Below are 18,270 nucleotides of genomic sequence, written 5' to 3' on the forward strand. Positions count from 1 at the left end.
TATTTAGTATTCATTTTACATTTTCTTCTTTCCCCCTTTGTAGAATGAGGGTTTCTAATCTGTGGTGCCCCCACATCAAATGAGATGATGCAGCAAAGAACACTGTGACTGAGTTCATATTGCTAGGATTGACACAGGACCTTCTGAGGCAGAAAATGGTGTTTTTAATCTTAATTTTCTTTGTGGGAACTGTAGTGGGAAAATGCTTGTTATTGTGACCATCAAGTGCAGCTGGGCTCTTGGTAACCCCATGTACTTCTCCCTGTTTTATGTGTCCTTGGCTGATTTCTGCTTTCCCCCTTCCACAGTCCCTAGATTGATTGTAGATGCTCTCTCTGCAAAGGAAGTTCTATCCTACAATGAATGCATGACACAGGTCTTTGCACTTTACTTATTTGGCTGCATGGAGATCTTTGTCCTCATCCTTGTGGCCACCGATTGTTAGTGACCACTTGTAAGCCTTTGCATTACCCAAAGATCATGAGGAGGCAGGTCTGCCTCATCTTGATTATTCTTGCCTGGATAGGGTCTTTTATGCATTCCACTGCTTGGATTATCCTGGCCTTGAGATTGCCCTTCTGTGGCAATTTGATTGACCATTACTGCTTTGATCTGCAGCCCTTGTTAAAATTCACCTTCATGACTATGTATGTGATCAATCTGCTGTTGGTGTCTAACAGTGGGGCAATTTGCTCAAGCAACTTCATGATTTTGATGATCTCATACATTGTCATCCTGCATTCACTGAGAAACCACAGTGCAGAAGGGAGGAAAAAAAACCCTGTCCACTTGCACGTCTCACATTATTGTAGTGGTCCTGTTCTCTGGTCCCTGTATATTCCTATATACATGTCCCCCAACCACATTCCCCATGAACAAGATGGTGGCAGTATTTTATACCATTGGAGTGCCTTTTCTCAACCGGCTCATCTACACATTGAGGAACACAGAGGTGAAAAATGCCATGAGAAAGATGTGGCATGTTAAAACTGCATCCTAAAGCAAGGGATGAATTGAGGGCCAAGTCTAATACTTATTTAGTTGTGATTTGATGAAAAAGTACAGATATTGACTACAATCATGTCTCAATATTGTGAATGTATTTTAATATCATTGCACATGTTTGGGATTCTAATTTGTTTTTTAGTTAATAGAACATATTAATTCTTAAATCATGTTTTTATTATGTCAGAGATAGAGTATTCAGATAATATTTTTCCAAGAGACTTTTTAGAGTCTTTTTATTTTCCACTAACCAGACTCCCCTTTGAACCGTAATATAACACTCGATTTCCTTACTGATGAGTTATGCTCCTGACCCTTAGACAGGAGCTTCCCTGAAATCTCTATTCTGACTCATAGTTCTCCTGAGAGCTCACTTCTGGTGTTGCTGCCTGTGAGCTACATCTCACAACACTGTCTGAATACGGGTTTGGTAAGAAGGAAGACATTTATCAAATCTCAACTGTTCAAACTTGTGAGAATCCACCTATAATGTACACTTCTTGATATTTAATTTTCTCTATAGCAGATTTCCATCAAATGTTCCTCATGAAGATTTTAGGGCCAAGGAATGGATTCAATGTATCAGGACTTCACATTTCATTTCATCACTCATTTATGTTTTAAAAGTCATGTTCTTTTAAATCAAATTTTACTCGTTATATTCTACAATTTTAAATTTGTTTTTCTTTATTGTTTCCTTTGGCTATTTAGATCAATGACACACTATTTATGAGATTTGTAAATACAATAGTGAAAAATCTTGAGCTATTCAGCTCCTTAAGTAATTAGTGCATTGAAGCTATAATCACAAAACTGTGTAACTCAAGAAATAGGAAAGTAAAATAATAGATGTTACAAAATAAACTGAAAGTTTTTTTTTTAACTATACTGAAGGTACAGGATACTTTCAGAGACTGAAGGGCAAAAATGTATAACCTGGTGTGGAGATAAAAATGATATGATCTGTATTATTAGAATTTGCTAATGTCATTGAAACAAGTGAAATGACCACAGGCATCCAGAAGACCCTCATAATGCTTGTCTCTTCAGTGAGATGAGGGAGAGCACACAACTGCTCTACAATTGAACTCAGGGGTGCTTTACCACTGAGTTACATCCCCAGCCCTCTTTATTTATTTATTTTTTTCTTTTGAGACAGGGTCTCACTAAATTGACTAATTGGCCTGAAGCTGGCTTTGAACTTATGATCCTCCTGCCTGGGACTCCCAAGCCACTGGAATTATAAGTGTGCTATTTTAAAAGTGTTTGCATAGATTATGTACAAGTTAGAATTGTTAATGGAGTTTTTATGCCCAAGATGTGAAGAGCAAATTAACAGCTACGTGTTAGTTTTGCAAGCCCTGGGTTGTATCATGAAAAGTCAATATTCCTAAGTTTTGGTATATTATAGTGCACCCCAACTTCAGTAACTGTTAATCAGATTCCATCCCATTTTTAATATTGTTCTTCACTAGCCAGGCACAGAGGTGTATGCCTGTAATCCCTGCAACTTGGGAAACTGAGTCAGGAGGGCTTCAACTTCAAAGCCAATGTCAGCATTATTAAATGGGAAAATATGGTCAATTCTGACCATGTCTACTGTCAAAGGTGATTATTTAACCAATTCAGTTCCTAAAATGCAGAGTTATTTAAAATTCATAGTTTCCAATAAGGTTAATCATGTTTAAGGGTGAGTGGTCACTCCAAAATTGTGATTTGAATGGATATGGTGTCCCAGAACTTTAAACAATTATTTTACTTCACTTTCATACCTTGGGTTTGCTTGTTTGTTTGTTCATTTGTTTGTTTAAGACAGGGTCATTCTGTGTTGCCCAAGCTGACCTTGAACTCCTTGTCCAATTAGTCATTTCATTTCAACCTTCAGATGACCAGAGTCTGCAGGTATATGCCACCATGCCTGGCTTATTTTCTCAGTTTTAATTTGACTACTGGTGCTTTTGACATATAAAAAAATCTCACATTTTTTTCTTTCCAACATGTAGCTTCTTCTTTATTCTGTTTGTGCATTTTTTTTTGTTTGTTTGTTTCCTGAGACATAATAAAGCCCAGTGGTATCCTACAACTGACACATCAGGCATAATGAGAGTCTTATATTTAATAGACAATGGGAATACAAGTCCATCATAGGTTTGTTTAATCTTCTCCTTGCATAACACCAACACACATGCACGTGAATGTGCGCGCATACACATACACACACACACACACACACACATGCATTCCTATACTCCAATACAGAATTTTTTAACCATGTCTCCTGTCAAAGATGAGTTTCAAAAAATTAATATCCTAAAATGCAGGGACAATTAAAATTCATAGTTTCTCTTTAAATCAGTCATGTTTAAGGGTGGGTAGCATTCCAAAATTGCTCTTTGGTGATTGGTGTCATCCCACTTTTTAAAGTTGATTAACTTTCCAATATCTCAAATTGTTTCTTAGATGAATTCACCCAATATCATAATTTAAATTAATATTTTAAAATAATTATTACCCAAACCAGTTCTGGAAATTCATACTTATAAAAACACCTTCACCTGTCTTCATCTGTCTTGTCAACTGAACCTTTTAATTTGCATACCCCGTGGCTACCTGAATTTCAACATGAACTCATTAACTTACTATGGATTTTAAGCTTCACAACCTGAGGCTACATCACTCAGTCAACAGAAATTTATTCTAGGTCTTTCTTGTATTGCTTGCTTTTTGATTTTATCTGGTATAGAAAAATTGGAAAATTGTAAAACCCATGGAATGAGGCAATCATTAGTACAGATTTTGCTACTGAATTTACTAAGCATGCAAGCTGAGCAAGCTGCTTAAGTTCTATGAGCTTCACTTTTCTATCCTGAACAACTGTGGATATATACATCTTGGGATATGTATGCAAATTGAAACTTGCAAAGTGACAAACAACATATACACAAAAGCAGTCAATAAATATTTGGTGAAATAAAATTATTTCAACACAAATGGTTTTGTCATGAGGTATTTTTTTACTCACATGACCTAGCAAAACAAGTGGAAATTAATTTGCAGAAAATTATTTTGCAATCCATGTTCAATGTAATTATTAATCCTCAGAATATTTGCTATAAATCCGTTGTCTGTAATAGGGGATGTGTAGAGGCCACTGCTTGGAACCTGTGATTTCAGAATTCAACACTGACTTCCCTAGATTGTGCTTGCAAATAAATTACAAGACCTAGAAATCATGTCTTCTGCTGCAAGATGAGGCAATATAGGACACTGAGTAAGAACAGAGTCGAGTCCTGATTACTCACTTCCATTTTTACTAATATCACTTTTTTTTTTTTTCTCATCTCCCTTCTCTACTCCCTTCTTCCCTATGAATGGCTGATTTTTCTCTTTTCTCTGGAACTTTGTTCAGCCTTGAGTACTTAACAGAATAAAACCCTTGTTTTTACTTGAGTGTTTATTGTGAGGAAGATTTGTTTGCTATTCTTATAGTCAAAGTATAAAACCAAAACTCTAGGGCACTGTAATTAAGATGCTGAGTGGGTAGCAAAGTAGGCAAAGCTTTGCGGGTTATACTCTCTTAGATACTAATGCCTTACATCATTCCATCTTAAAATATCCCCCCTGGAATATAGAGAGGACTCCCCCCCCCCAGTTTCCTATGAAAAGGCCACTATCAAAACAGGATGAGCACACCTGACATTAATTCAGAGAATCTTCTAACAGGTGAGTGAGAGATTATTTCCAGCTTTGTGAACAAAGAGTCATCATTACAGAATATCCAGTGTAAATTTGAAATTTAATTCTATAGGTCTCCTGACTATACTGTTGACACATACTCTAGGAAGAGAAGAATTTTGTTTTTAAAGAACCATCTAAGTGACTTCTTTTAGATTAATGTTAATATAGAAAATAGATGAATTAAAAACAAATTTAAGGAGAAAAATGATCCTTTGAGCTCAACTTATAATTTATAAATACCAGGCATGTGAAAACCATCATTATGTGGGGAAAAAGGGAAGACTTAATTAAAATGTACCATGATTTCTAAAAGTGGAAGAATGAAAAAAAAAAGTCTGTTAAGGTGCTTGAATCAGGTTTCTGAGCAGAATATGTCCTCAATAGGTGAGTGGGTACTAGAAAATGAGACTTCTTGCCTAGTCAGAACTGAGAGAAATAGGACATAATGACTTTGACAAGCTACTGAATAATGCCAGCTTGTCCATCTCTGAGTGACAATCTTGAATGCACATTGTTTATCAGTCAAGAATTACTATTCTTTGCTTGCTTCCTAAATGTTATTACAAGAACACAACTTGTAGTTGACACATTTCTGAGACTTATAAGTTGAATCATTATTGCTCAGAGTAAACATGATGATGCTTTATAGACTAAACACTATAATGAAGGTGAAAGATGATAGATGATAGATAGATGATAGATAGATAGATAGATAGATAGATAGATAGATAGATAGATAGATAAAGCATGTGAGGAAGTACCTGAAAATATTTTGGATTAAAAAGCCTACCCTTTTCCTCAGTATTTGCTCTTGTACAGATTTCTTCTGTGTGTTGTCCCATCTACCCTTGCTCATCCAGTGTTCCTGCACTGTCTATGACATTTCCAAAGAGGAATAACAGTATATTGATGTGATGATATTTGGGGCAGCCAGATAAACAATGCATGTGCAATGGCACTAAATTTTATTAGCTCTTGGCCAGTGAGCAGGAATCATGGTATTCAGTTTCATGAAGTAAGGAGCACAAGGAGGTTATGGGGGATAAAATATGTGAATAAATGTCAGTTTTCCCACAAATAATGAGAAATTTTGAATAGAAATAAAGTGAGTGTAGATATTTTCCAGATATAGACTGAATCAGAGAGGTTGGATAGTTTGAGAGAGAGGTCTGAAGGAGCAGCAGAGGCCCTGGCTGTGGTCTCCCTCTGTAGCAGGAATCACAGGAGACCCCTGGCACTGCCTCCCTCCCTCCTCCATCCTCCACACAATGCTGCCTCCCTTGCTTTCAGCACTTCTGGTGTCAACCACACCAACAGGTTATCTGCTTATTAATGTCATTTTGACAAAATTTTTCATTCAAAATTTGGTCATTTCTGTCTGAAGATTTGAGGTGAGTACATTAGTTCTTAGATGATTTATTTTTTGATGCTTGTTTTGATGATACCAGGGATTGAAGGCAGGAGCAGTCTACATCTGAATTACATCCCAAATCTTTTTTTTTTTTAATAAAATCTTGACAGAGGGTCTCCCTAAGTTGCCAAGCTGGCCTCACACTTGCAATCTTCCTGTCTCAGCCTCCCCAGTAGCTGGGAATAAAGGTGTGCACCAGTGTGCCAGGCATTAAGGACGTGCCTATCGTTAGTGACATTTTGTCTCCAAACCATTATGTGTATATACACATACACATACACACATGAAAGAATGAATTAATCAGGAGGACATGTATAACCTCTTCCTTTATCCTTAAAGGGAAAATATTCATAAGAAACAAGACAAACAAAAACAACACAAACACTTTAAAAAGATCATTTTGTGAGTTTTACATCCCCAATGTCCTACATTCCAACATGATGCTTTTCAAAGTTCAAAATCTCCTACTTTGGGTTGTAGAGTTAATTTACAAACTTATTTAAAATCGGTCTTAGGTTTTTGTTTTGCTTTCTTCCTGGCTTTATAAATTAGGAGCATGTTTCTGTCTCTACATACAAGATAGATAGAAAGCCCCAGTGAATTAATGATGTGAATGTGTTTTGTAATGCGAGCAGTACTACAACAGTGACAAATACTGTTGCAATTCAGAAGTGGTAAAGAGTGGTTAATTCAAAACCATTTTGAGGATACCTACATTGTACAGGTGTTGATTTGAAACATGGAGAATAATATCCTGATAACACCTATTTTCCCAATACTCTTATTCTAGGAAGGAGAAGTAAGTAAGTGGTAAGTAGTAATATGTGATGTTATTTTACAAGCTATAAAGAAAGATTTTAGAGAACAGGAATAAGAATTTCCTTCATCATAATACAATTATTAAAAGCTGCCTTGGAGATCTTTCTCAGGATATAAATCCGAGGAAGGAGTAGGGGAGTAGGAAGGATAGTAGAGTGAAACAAACATTATTACCTCATATATGACTGCATGATCAATGTGATGCTACAATATGTATAATCAGAGAAATGAGAGATTACACTTCATTACATATGATCTATCAAAATGTATACATGCATTCTACTGTCATATACAACATTTTAGAACAAATTTTAAAAATTAAAAACAACAACAAAAAGAATGTAAGTCCTGTAGTTAACCAGATGGAAATTGAAAGGCACTCCTAGAAAGGAGAAAGCAAAACCAGCTTGGATACCCTACACTCTGTGTTTTTAACATTTGGATCCTTAGTTTCCCCATAATAGAGAACCCATGGAATGTGAATATCAACCTTCAGTATGCTTCCAAAGCAGCTGAACTTAATGTGATGAAAACGTAGTTCAGTAAATAATTGATGATTTGAGAACTATGTTCCCTATTTTCTCAACTGCAGGTTATTGTAGATTACAAAATAAGTTCTATTTCAGAGTAAAATAAATCCTTGAAATATACTTGGGGGCACAGGAAAAGGTTTTCAAAGATATAAAGAGATACATGATGAATGTATTATGGTTTATCTATAACATAAAGGGATTGAAATAGGCTTTGGGGCTACAGATGTTGCTGACAACTAAATATTATTCTGATGCTATTGATTACATATTTGAAAAGGATCATAAATCATTAAAAAGTTAAATAATTCATATGCATTTATGACACATAATTTATTTTAAAATATATGTGCAAGAGTAAAAAACAATAAGCTTTCCCTAAAAATGGATAGGATAATGGGACTGATGCTATATACGTATGTAATGAAGAATTCCCATTTCATCTTTCTGAATACCTATAAAACACCAACTTAAAAAAATAAAATATATATATAATGATTACACACACACACACATACACACACTCACACACACACACACATTTTCACACACTGATAGAGGTGGCTAAAATCTTGGAGAGATAGGCATCACTTTCACTTTGTCTTACTTACCAAAGCCTACTTAGTACTCAAGTGTCAATATTTGCCATCAATCCTTTTGTAAATTGATAAAGGAGAAAATGAGCTTATTATAATGGTTATGGTGTTGGGACTCAGGTCCTCTGTAGTTAAGATCCTTGACCAAGAGAATATATTAAAAAGGGTTTTGTTTTGTTTTGTTTTTCCTCTCAAAATAACTTCATCAGATACTTTCCCAAGAGTGCTTTTGATTTGGAGAAAATTGTATTAATGTCTATTGAAATTATGAGTCACCAAGAGAGAAAAAATATGCAGAAGCAAAATTTTGTGTCAATTTAGTCCATCATAGTATCTGTTTTGATCAACTCACAACTTTCAAAATAATTTATTGGTGTTATGAATGAGGTATGGGGAAGACAATAGGTTAAGTGCTTCTTCTGTATTTTATTTAAATACACAGCATTTCAGCTTATATCTTTACAGAATTTTCCTTCAAACATCATCTTGACTAGAAAGTTCATGATAAGATTTTTTTTCCAAATATGGAAAAGGAAATCTTTGTTAAAAGAAGTGTATGTACATATTTCAATATCCTGCAGTAAATTTTACCTTTCTGTATATGTATAAAGCACCAATTTAAAATAATAAATAAACAGAAAGACAATGAATAGAGTGGAGGACTGGGAAGTGGGGAGGGAGGAGAGGGGGGAGGAAAAGTACCTAGGACTGAAATGGACCAAATTATATTACATGCATGTGGGATAATGTCAAAGTCAGCTCCACTATTATGCACAACTATAATGTACAAGTGAAACTTTATCTTAAATTGACATTTAAGTGGTGAATAATCATTGAGTATGACAGGGATGGAAAGAAATTGATTGAAATCCGTTACTGACTACTGTGTCTCTTTTTAAACCACATCTCCTGTCATTTATTCTTTTCTGGTGTGCTGCAGGAATGTGAGGTTTGGAACATTAAAATCCTGATCTGTTCCTAACCAAGTGACTGATAGTAACCATCACACATAACCCATTCATGTCTAATTAAGTTAAAAGCCTGAACCATGAAAACACTTAAATATCAAGTAGAATAATGTGCACCCTTTATGTTAGAAATGTCTTTTGGGACTCTGAGGGCTCTAACATTACTTGGCAGAAATGGGAGAAATAAAAATATAATTGGAATCTTTGAGTTGTAACAAACCATGGAAAAGCATTCATTTCAGTTCATTTTATATGTTAAATGCCAAATATTTTAAAGATACTTGAAGGCTGAACAAAATCATTTTCAAGCTGGCATATATTTTGGGAAATATGCAGAGAAGTAGAAATATTATGTAGCTATAAATAATACACATTTTTGTAAATAAGTTTAATAAATATGGTATCTATCATACATAAACCCATGTAAGTAATTATATGGGTTTGAGGGTACTATGTGAATTTACGTTTTTATCATGAACTCCAATGGCAATAAAACATGTCCTAAATGCTGTGTGTTACACCATGCAAGCATACTGCCATGATTTTTTGGTGGGGGGCTACCAGGTATAAACTCAGGGGCACTCAACCACTGAGTCACATCCTCAGCCCTACTTTATTTAGAGAGAGGGTCTCACTGAGTTGCTTACCACCTTTTTGCTGCTGGAGCTGGCTTTGAACTCAAAATTCTCTTGCCTCAGCCTGCAGGGCTGCTGGGATTACAGGTGTGCACCACCCTATCAGGCCTGCCAAGTTTTAGATATGGAAAAAAATAAAGTAAACATCAATGTGGGGTAATATATAAGGAGCAAAATCATTCAGAATTTTGCCAAAGGTAAGGAAGAGTTGTATCTGAAGAATTTTGTAGGAAAGCATCATACTCAAATCTTTATTTTAAAATGACATCCTACTAAGTCAAGTACTGAAGTTGAGGAATCAAGTGTTAGATGACTTATTAAGAAATCATATCTGGAAGGTACCCAAAGATTAATGTTATATTGGCTTTGAATATCTCATAATCATACACAGAACCATGAACTATTTTGCTCAAAATATTCCATAACTTAAAAGAACACACCATAAATGAAATCCATTCTCTTTTGCAGATAGATCATCTCACACTTGCCCCTTCTCCTCATTCATGAAATCATGCAGCTGAACAATAATGTGACTGAGTTCATCCTACTTGGGTTGACACAAGATCCATTTAGGAAGAAAATAGTATTTGTCACATTTTTGCTTTTCTATTTGGGGACTTTGCTGGGTAACTTGCTCATTATCACCACCATCAAGACCAGTCGAGCACTCGGCAGTCCAATGTACTTCTTCCTTTTCCATTTATCCTTATCTGATACCTGCTTCTCTACTTCCATAGCTCCTAGAACAATTGTGGATGCCCTTTTGAAGAAGACCACTATTTCTTTCAGTGAGTGCATAATCCAAGTCTTTTCATTGCATTTCTTTGGCTGCCTAGAGATCTTCATCCTCATCCTCATGGCTGTTGACCGCTATGTGGCCATCTGTAAGCCCCTGCACTACATGACCATCATGAGCCGCCGCATCTGTAGTGTGTTGGTGGCTGTGGCCTGGGTGGGGTCCTGTGTGCATTCTTTAGTTCAGATATTTCTTGCCTTGCGTTTGCCTTTCTGTGGTCCCAATGAAATTGATCACTACTTCTGTGACTTGGAACCCTTGTTGAAGCTCGCCTGTACAGACACATATGTGACCAACCTACTCCTGGTGTCCAACAGTGGGGCCATTTGTACAGTGAGTTTTATCATGCTGATGTTCTCCTACATCATCATCTTGCATTCTCTGAGAAATCACAGTGCGGAAGGAAGGAGAAAGGCCCTCTCCACCTGCATCTCTCACATTGTCGTGGTCATCTTGTTCTTTGTCCCTTGCATATTTATATACACAAGACCTGCAACCACCTTCCCCATGGATAAGATGATAGCTGTGTTTTATACCATCGGAACACCTTTGCTGAACCCTCTGATTTACACACTGAGGAATGCAGAAGTGAAAAACGCCATGAGGAAGTTGTGGAGCAAAAAATTGGTCTCAGATGACCAGTTTTATTCCTAGTTTGGATTAAAATAGAAGAAGTAAATCGAAAAATTTAACTTCTAATTGCAGATTTAACAGAATAGTCCCTAGGGGAATGAGAGTTCCTTCAGGAAATGACATGTGTACGTGTACACTGACTACTTTAAATGGACTCTACGTAGAAAAGGAGACAGGATGAGGTGCAAACAAGTATTCAAGGGTTACTACCTTAAATGTTCTTCACTTCTGTGTCTCTTATTTGCATATTATCTCTTGTAGAATTTATCTAGTGTTTTTCTTGCCTTTTTTCACATTGGTGCCTGGTGTTCTCTGCTAGCAATGTTGTTCCACATGCTCAAATCCACAGAGGGGCACTTTCTCTCTCTTCCAAATAGACTTATTTGTTAGACATTTCAACCTCTTATATCTGATCATGTACCTTAACTTATTTGTTCTTCCTGACTCAGCAGAATGTACCATGTGCAATAATTGGGAAAGCATCCTGTTATCATGGATTATAGACCATCTAGGTACTCCCCAAACCGATAATTGAAAGTATATATACTTTGATCTCTTACCATGTGTTTACATAGAAACTTCCAGAACAGTGACAGAATATGGGCAGAAATTTTACCCTTCCAAAGGAGTATTTTGATCTTAGTGAGACTTTGTTGTTTTCTTTTCTTTTGCTAATAAAGTTATTCTTTTTCTAAAATATACTTTGTACTCCTAATTTGATTTCTTCTAATTTGAGAGAGTGGTATCAAAATTGTTTAAAAATTTACAGTTATGGAAATTTGCTCATAATATGGTATTATTACAATTGTGGCACTGATGGCACAAATGAAAAATGGTATATTTACATGGACTAGAAACAAAAAATATAAGCAGTTGAGTCAGATGTACTACTGCACCCCTGTAATCCCAGTGACTCAAGAGACTGAGACAGGAGGATCACCATTTCAAGGACAGACGTTCATTTTAGTGAGACCCTGTCTCAAAAATTTAAAAAGGACTGTATTGTAACTCAGTGGTAGTACACCTCTTGATTCAACACCCAGTTTTGCAAAGTAAAATTATATATAGTTGATGTTAAAGAATTTTGAAATATGAAGAGATTTCATCAAAGTATGAAATACCAAAGAGAGAATTCTCAAGTTTTTTTACAAATATTTACTGTAAGTATATGAACTATGAATTTTCCTTCAGGAAAAGGAAGAACCGAGGAGACTAACAAAGCAAAAAGTGGTTTCCAGGGGTTCAGAAGGAGAAGAAAAGTGATTAAGTGAAGCATGCAGCATTTTCAGAAGGGTGAACTATTCTGTATGGTGTTGTAATGGTAGATGCTCGACAACACGTGTGTCATAAACTCAACCATACAAAGAGTAAAGAGTAACATAATCTGTAAATTTCAGTAAGCATTTATTAATATTGGTTCAACGACTGTAACAAATGTTCCATACCAATGCAAGAGGTGTTGACAGGCAACTGTAAGGGGCAGAGTGCAGGTATTAAGGATTCTTTGTTCTTTCTGTGAAATTTTCATGTGATCCTAAAACTGCCTTAAAAATAAAGTACATTTTTTAAAGTTATTCTCACAACAGAAAGCCCAACTTTCCATCATAGTATTTTAAAATGCATTTTTGGAAATTTTTTCCAAAGTTTTGGTATAAGTACATCTTTTATTAACATATTGATACCCTCGAACCACCCAAAATTTTCCCTACAGTGCAAAGCAAATGACACACATGCCATTATTAAATACACAATACTATAATTTCTGTGCACCATTTTTTAAATATTGAGAATTATTAAATATCATAAGTATTGAATAATTTGCATTAAAATAATTTAATTACTTTTCAGAGGAAGATGTTAGTATGTTCAAATTTAGTTATCTAAAAAGTTCCTTTACTATGATGGCTGTCTATTTTGCTTTTCACTGTCTCAATGAATATAGACGAGGATATGATTTTATAAGAAGTCGAAGATTTCAATTATAAAATGTAACATAAGAACCCTGGTGTGTATATAACTATATAGAGACTGCCAGATATAAAAATCAAAGACTAGCCTAGTTGAGAAAAAGATACTTAAAGAATTGTTTCTTCACAATTAATAGAATAAGATCAAAAATCACCAAGTGCACAGAAGGCAACACCATTGACTATTTGACACCTATAGAATGCTCAATTTAACAACAGCAGAGTAACACTATTTTCATCTGTCTTCAAAATGTAAATCTGGATAGATTATGAGATGAGACATAACAGTAGTGGGTGGATTTTAAAATCATAGACAATATGCTCTCCAATTGCAGGGTAAATAAACTAGAAATCAATGACAGAAGGATAGCAGGGAGTTCCAAAGGTTTGGAATAAAGACACTCCTAAATACCCTTCATAACAAAGAGAAACTCAACTTTAAAAACAATACTCTTAATGAAAATGGAAGTACAGCATATCAAAACTTGTTGGCCAGAGTCAAGTAGGTTTAAGTATATATATATATATATTTTTTTATGCTAGGGATTAAACCCAAGGCTTCACACATGCTAGGCAAGCTCTCTACCACTGATCTACAACCCCAATCCCAAGAAGGAAATTTATACTTTAAATACATACATTAGAAAGAAGAAATATCTGAAATAAGTAATAATCAAATAGTATAACCAGCAGTACTGGACAATTCAAAGGAAAGGATTAGTTAAAGATTAATAAAAAAATATGTAACTCAGTGAAATCCTGTCTCTAAATAAAATACAAAGTAGGGCTGGAGATGTGGTTCAGTAGTCAAGTGTCCCTGCATTCAATCCCCAGTACCAAAACAAACAAACAAAGAATGCACAGAGAAATAAAATAATTTTTAAATTTCAGAGAAAAAAATTATTAACAAATAAATTGTGACTCAATAAATGACAAGTAGAACTATATCAAATGACCTAACCTTATCAAAAGTAGAGTCCTATGAGAAGAGAGAGAGAAAATAGCACAGAAAATATATTTGAAGGAACGTTTAAAATATATCCTTGTTTGATTATAAATATCAGTGGTCAAAAAGAAAGAAAATAAGAGATTTCTCAGAAAATTTGAAATGGAACTACCATTTGAGTGACTCCTAGGTTTATACACAAAGGGCTTAAAATCAGCATACTACACTGAGGCAGCCACATAAATGTTTATAGCAGCTCAATTCATAATAGTTAAACTATGGAACCAATCTAGGTGCCCTTCAGCAGATGAATGGATAAAGAAAATGTGGTGTATATACAGAATGGAATTACTCAGTCTTATGGAAGAATGAAATTATGGTATTGCCCATAAATGAATAGAGGTGGAAAATATCATGCTAAGTGAAATAGCCAATCCTAAAGAACCAAAGGCTGAGTGTTTTCTCTCATAGGCAGATGCTACTTCACAATAACAGGAAAGCAGGGTGACTAGGGAAGAAAAGAGCTAATCTGGATAAGGTAGAGGGGAGTGAAGGGAAGAAATGGGGCAGGGGGATAGGAAGGATAGTAGAATGAATCAGACATTATTACCCTATGTACATACATTATTATAGCAGCAGTTTAATTCTACATCATGTACAACCAGAATAATGACCAGTGATAGTCTTTTTTATGTATGATATGTCAAAATGTATTCTACTGTCATGTATAACTAATTATAAAAAAAATTTGAAAAAAAGAAAGGGAAAGTAAGTCATACATATGTACATGACATTGAAAAACTGGAAATCTAAGTATAAAGGACTAATCTTAAAATTAGGCCAAGAAAAATTCATATTGTATTATATAATGATGGCTTACTTCTATTAGAAACTGGGGAGGTGATATTCAAAAGAATAGCACATTTAGGTAAGGAAAAAACAATGTCAATACAGAGATCTGTATTAATTAAAGACAGCCTGCAAAACTAGCTACAACAATGGCCTTACCTACTAATCAAAAGCAGAGACACATGACCAAAGAACTATACAGTTTGGAAGAGAAGACACACCAGATGGACATTCAGAACTCCAGGAAAAAATGGAGAGAACTAGAATATGTAACTACACAGTACTTTTCTTCCTGAATTTTTTTTATATAGTTGACCACTTAAAGTTCAAAAGTAAAGAATGGTTTGTAAATTTTAAATCACACATGACAGGCAAATATGTCAATAAAAGCAAAAATCACAAGTATAAATGGAATTATACCTTTTAAATTTCTTATATTACATATTGTGTAGTTTTCCATTAATTCAATATAAAATTTAATAATTCAACATATAATATATTTTATTCAAAATGTACTTAATTCTTAATATTATGTTATTTATTAACCATCACTATAATATTTTATTATAATCTCAAAGACTAAAAAAAAACCTAAAAGAACAGTAAGGATAGGTGCCATTTTAGAGCCAAAAGTATTCTGGTATCTAGCTCAGCTTGCAAGGAGCTCGGCATCCCCATTCTATGTTAACAAAAGTAAATATATGAATAAGCTTAAAAGTCAACTCTTCTTGGATCCATAGGAGATATGAGGTTACAATTCACACTATTACTCTAAAATGGGAGAGAGTGAAAGAAGTGGAATCACAGGCTTCTGCTAGGGCAGAAGGTCTGCATTAACAATGCTGTTGTAGGAAAGCATCAGTGGTTTACTGGGACATATTGGGAGGCTCAGAGTAGACAAGAGATGAACTTCAGGAGCATCCCCTGTGAGTTTTACCTGCTGAAACACTGAGGAGTTCCCACTTTAAGCATTTGAGGAAATTCCCTTGTCCTCCTGTCAGAAAGATGATAAAGGAACCAGTTTGAATACTGGAGTGAATTCTGTCTGCCTTGACAAGGTGTGCCTTCTGGAAAAATTAGCTAATAGGCTAACCTGCTGGGGTGTTATCAGAGTCAACTGATCAAGGGATGGAAACATCCAACTCTAGCCCCATCAGCCATCCAGTCCAAATCAGAAGGGGGGCTATGAAGCACTTGTGAACCACAGTCCATGAAACAGGCTCACTGCTACACTGAGACCTGTCATGAGGCTATAGTATGCTTCTCCTCCCTGACAACTTAACCCACAGTGCTGAAGAGATATTTATATGCCTATAGAGAAAAATTTACACAGCATAATAAAAAGTTATTTTTATTTGCAAAGCAAAACAAAAACAAAGAACACAGTTTAAAGACAATGTAGACAGTAGAACCAGAACCAGATTGGCAGTGATGTTAGTATTTTCAAGTCAGGAATCAAAACAAATATGATTAGAATGCTGAGGTCTTTTAGTCATTTCAAGCTCTTAGAACATAAGAATAATAGACTGCAGGAATCAGATATTCATTTCCAAGAATTCTGAAGACTAGGAAAATTATGAAGGTGCCAGTTTACTTGGTTCCTGGGAAGGACCTCTTGCTGGTTTTTAGATGTCCATCTTCTGCCTTGTCTTCTTATGGCAGAGGGCACAGAGAGAGGGAATTCAAGCTTCCTTCTCGCTTGTTGTTGGGGCACCAGTCCCATGCTTGAGGACTCTGCCTTCACAACTGAATTCCTCCTTAAGCCTCCATCTCCTTATGGCATCCTGATGGGGTTAGGATTTCAACTTGTGAGTTGTGAATTCATGACATTCAGTCCATAGCAAGGTTCTCATGGATAGAGCACACAGACTGAAAGAATAGATGAGAAATATAAGAAGGAATTGGCAGGCTGTTATCTAGGTCCATGAAATTTTTCTTGAATCCTGGACACACTGAGATGGATCTATTGATTATATGCATAGTGGATGGACTTCAGTCTTTGTCCACAGGAGACATTCTGATCTATAGGTGATTCTAAGAACTGGATTAGGCCTTGTTCTTCTAAAACTGAGATGAACCTGTGGCTTCAGTGCTTATGGCTTGTCCTGGAGACTAAATCTCCAGATAGGATTGTGGGTCTGTGGTGACTGGTTTGGAGCCTGGGTCTACAAGGGTAGACTGGAACTGTAGTTCATAGGAAACATTCTGTCTTCGGAGTCTGCTGAGAAGAACTTGGACACTAGGTATTCTGGAATTGGGATAGATCCTAAATACTAAAGGACCTTGGACCATATACCATCCTGGAGCCCAAAACTGGTATGAGCTAGGCATGTAGACTGGGTACATATAGCCTAGGACCAGTCTGATATTAGCCTGTTACCTGGACTTTGAAGATTGGCCTGAAGCCTGAGACCACTGAGACTAGCATGCATGTTAGCTGATCTGGAGGTTAGTTCCCTTGGGGACAAACTGGAACCTGGGTCAAAAGGATGGCCATGAACCTGAGATTCTGGGAACTGGTCCAGGAATGGGAATTACCAGAACAAGAATGGCTTCTTAATCTGTTGTTTGTGCAGGGTCTGGCCTTGAGCATGAGGCCATGGTGACTGACCTGACACTGATTAAACATGGAGCTGTATGCACAGCACCAGTGTGGTGCCTGGGGCCAGGGGGACAATCCTGGACTAGAACCTGGGGTCATTGGATCCTATTTGGCAGGAGGGAGGGCTTGGAAGTTCAGACAATGGGTACCACCCTGGAGTCTATATCTGCAGGGTTTGTCCTGCACTCTGATTCAGTGATGATGATGGCCTTATGAACAGGGTCACAGGACAAATCTGGTGCTGGAGTGGTCCTGAATCCTGGTGCTATGGGACAGGCTTGGATTTTGGGCTGCAGAATCTAGCCTGGCAGTTGGGCAGACTTGGAAGTTCAATCCATGGGTGCCAGCTTGGAGCTTGTATCAGAAGTGTCTGCTTGAAGACTGAGTTTGTAGGAACCAGCCTGATGACTAGGATCCTGGGACCATTCTAACACCTGGGGCCAAGGTCAGTCTTTTGATGTATTTGGTGTAGAGCCACGGGCTAGTAGAGTTGGGCTAGTGGTGAGGCAGGCCCCAAGAACTTGAAGGCAGACCTAGAGTCTGGGCCTCTGGTGCTGTAGTGAGCTAGAGGTTAGTCCACAGGTACTGGGAATAGATTCTGGTGCTAAAAGAGTCTGCACAGCACTAGATTTTACTGAGGCAGACCCCACGTAGGGGTCTATGGCCAAGTTCAGTGCTCACTTTCCTCATCTTTCCTGACTGGGAAAGTATAGCTCTTCATGCTTGTGGCTGGGAAAAAGGGTGATTCAGAGAAGGGAAAACTCTTCTTCCTGCC

At 36.4% G+C, this 18,270-nt stretch overlaps 1 protein-coding gene and 1 pseudogene across 1 annotated transcript; both read left to right on the forward strand.

The window, feature by feature from the left end:
* The first annotated feature begins 202 nt into the window (after positions 1-202).
* LOC124959260 (olfactory receptor 4C11-like) lies at positions 203-1,000 on the forward strand (annotated as a pseudogene).
* Positions 1,001-10,213: 9,213 nt separating this feature from the next.
* LOC124959261 (olfactory receptor 4C16-like) lies at positions 10,214-11,152 on the forward strand. The gene has a single exon (XM_047517825.1). It carries the CDS (start codon positions 10,214-10,216, stop codon positions 11,150-11,152), a length of 939 nt encoding a protein of 312 aa, XP_047373781.1.
* The last annotated feature ends 7,118 nt before the right edge of the window (positions 11,153-18,270 follow it).

This window comes from Sciurus carolinensis, chromosome 11 (genome assembly GCF_902686445.1).
Source record: "Sciurus carolinensis chromosome 11, mSciCar1.2, whole genome shotgun sequence".
NCBI lineage: Eukaryota > Metazoa > Chordata > Mammalia > Rodentia > Sciuridae > Sciurus > Sciurus carolinensis.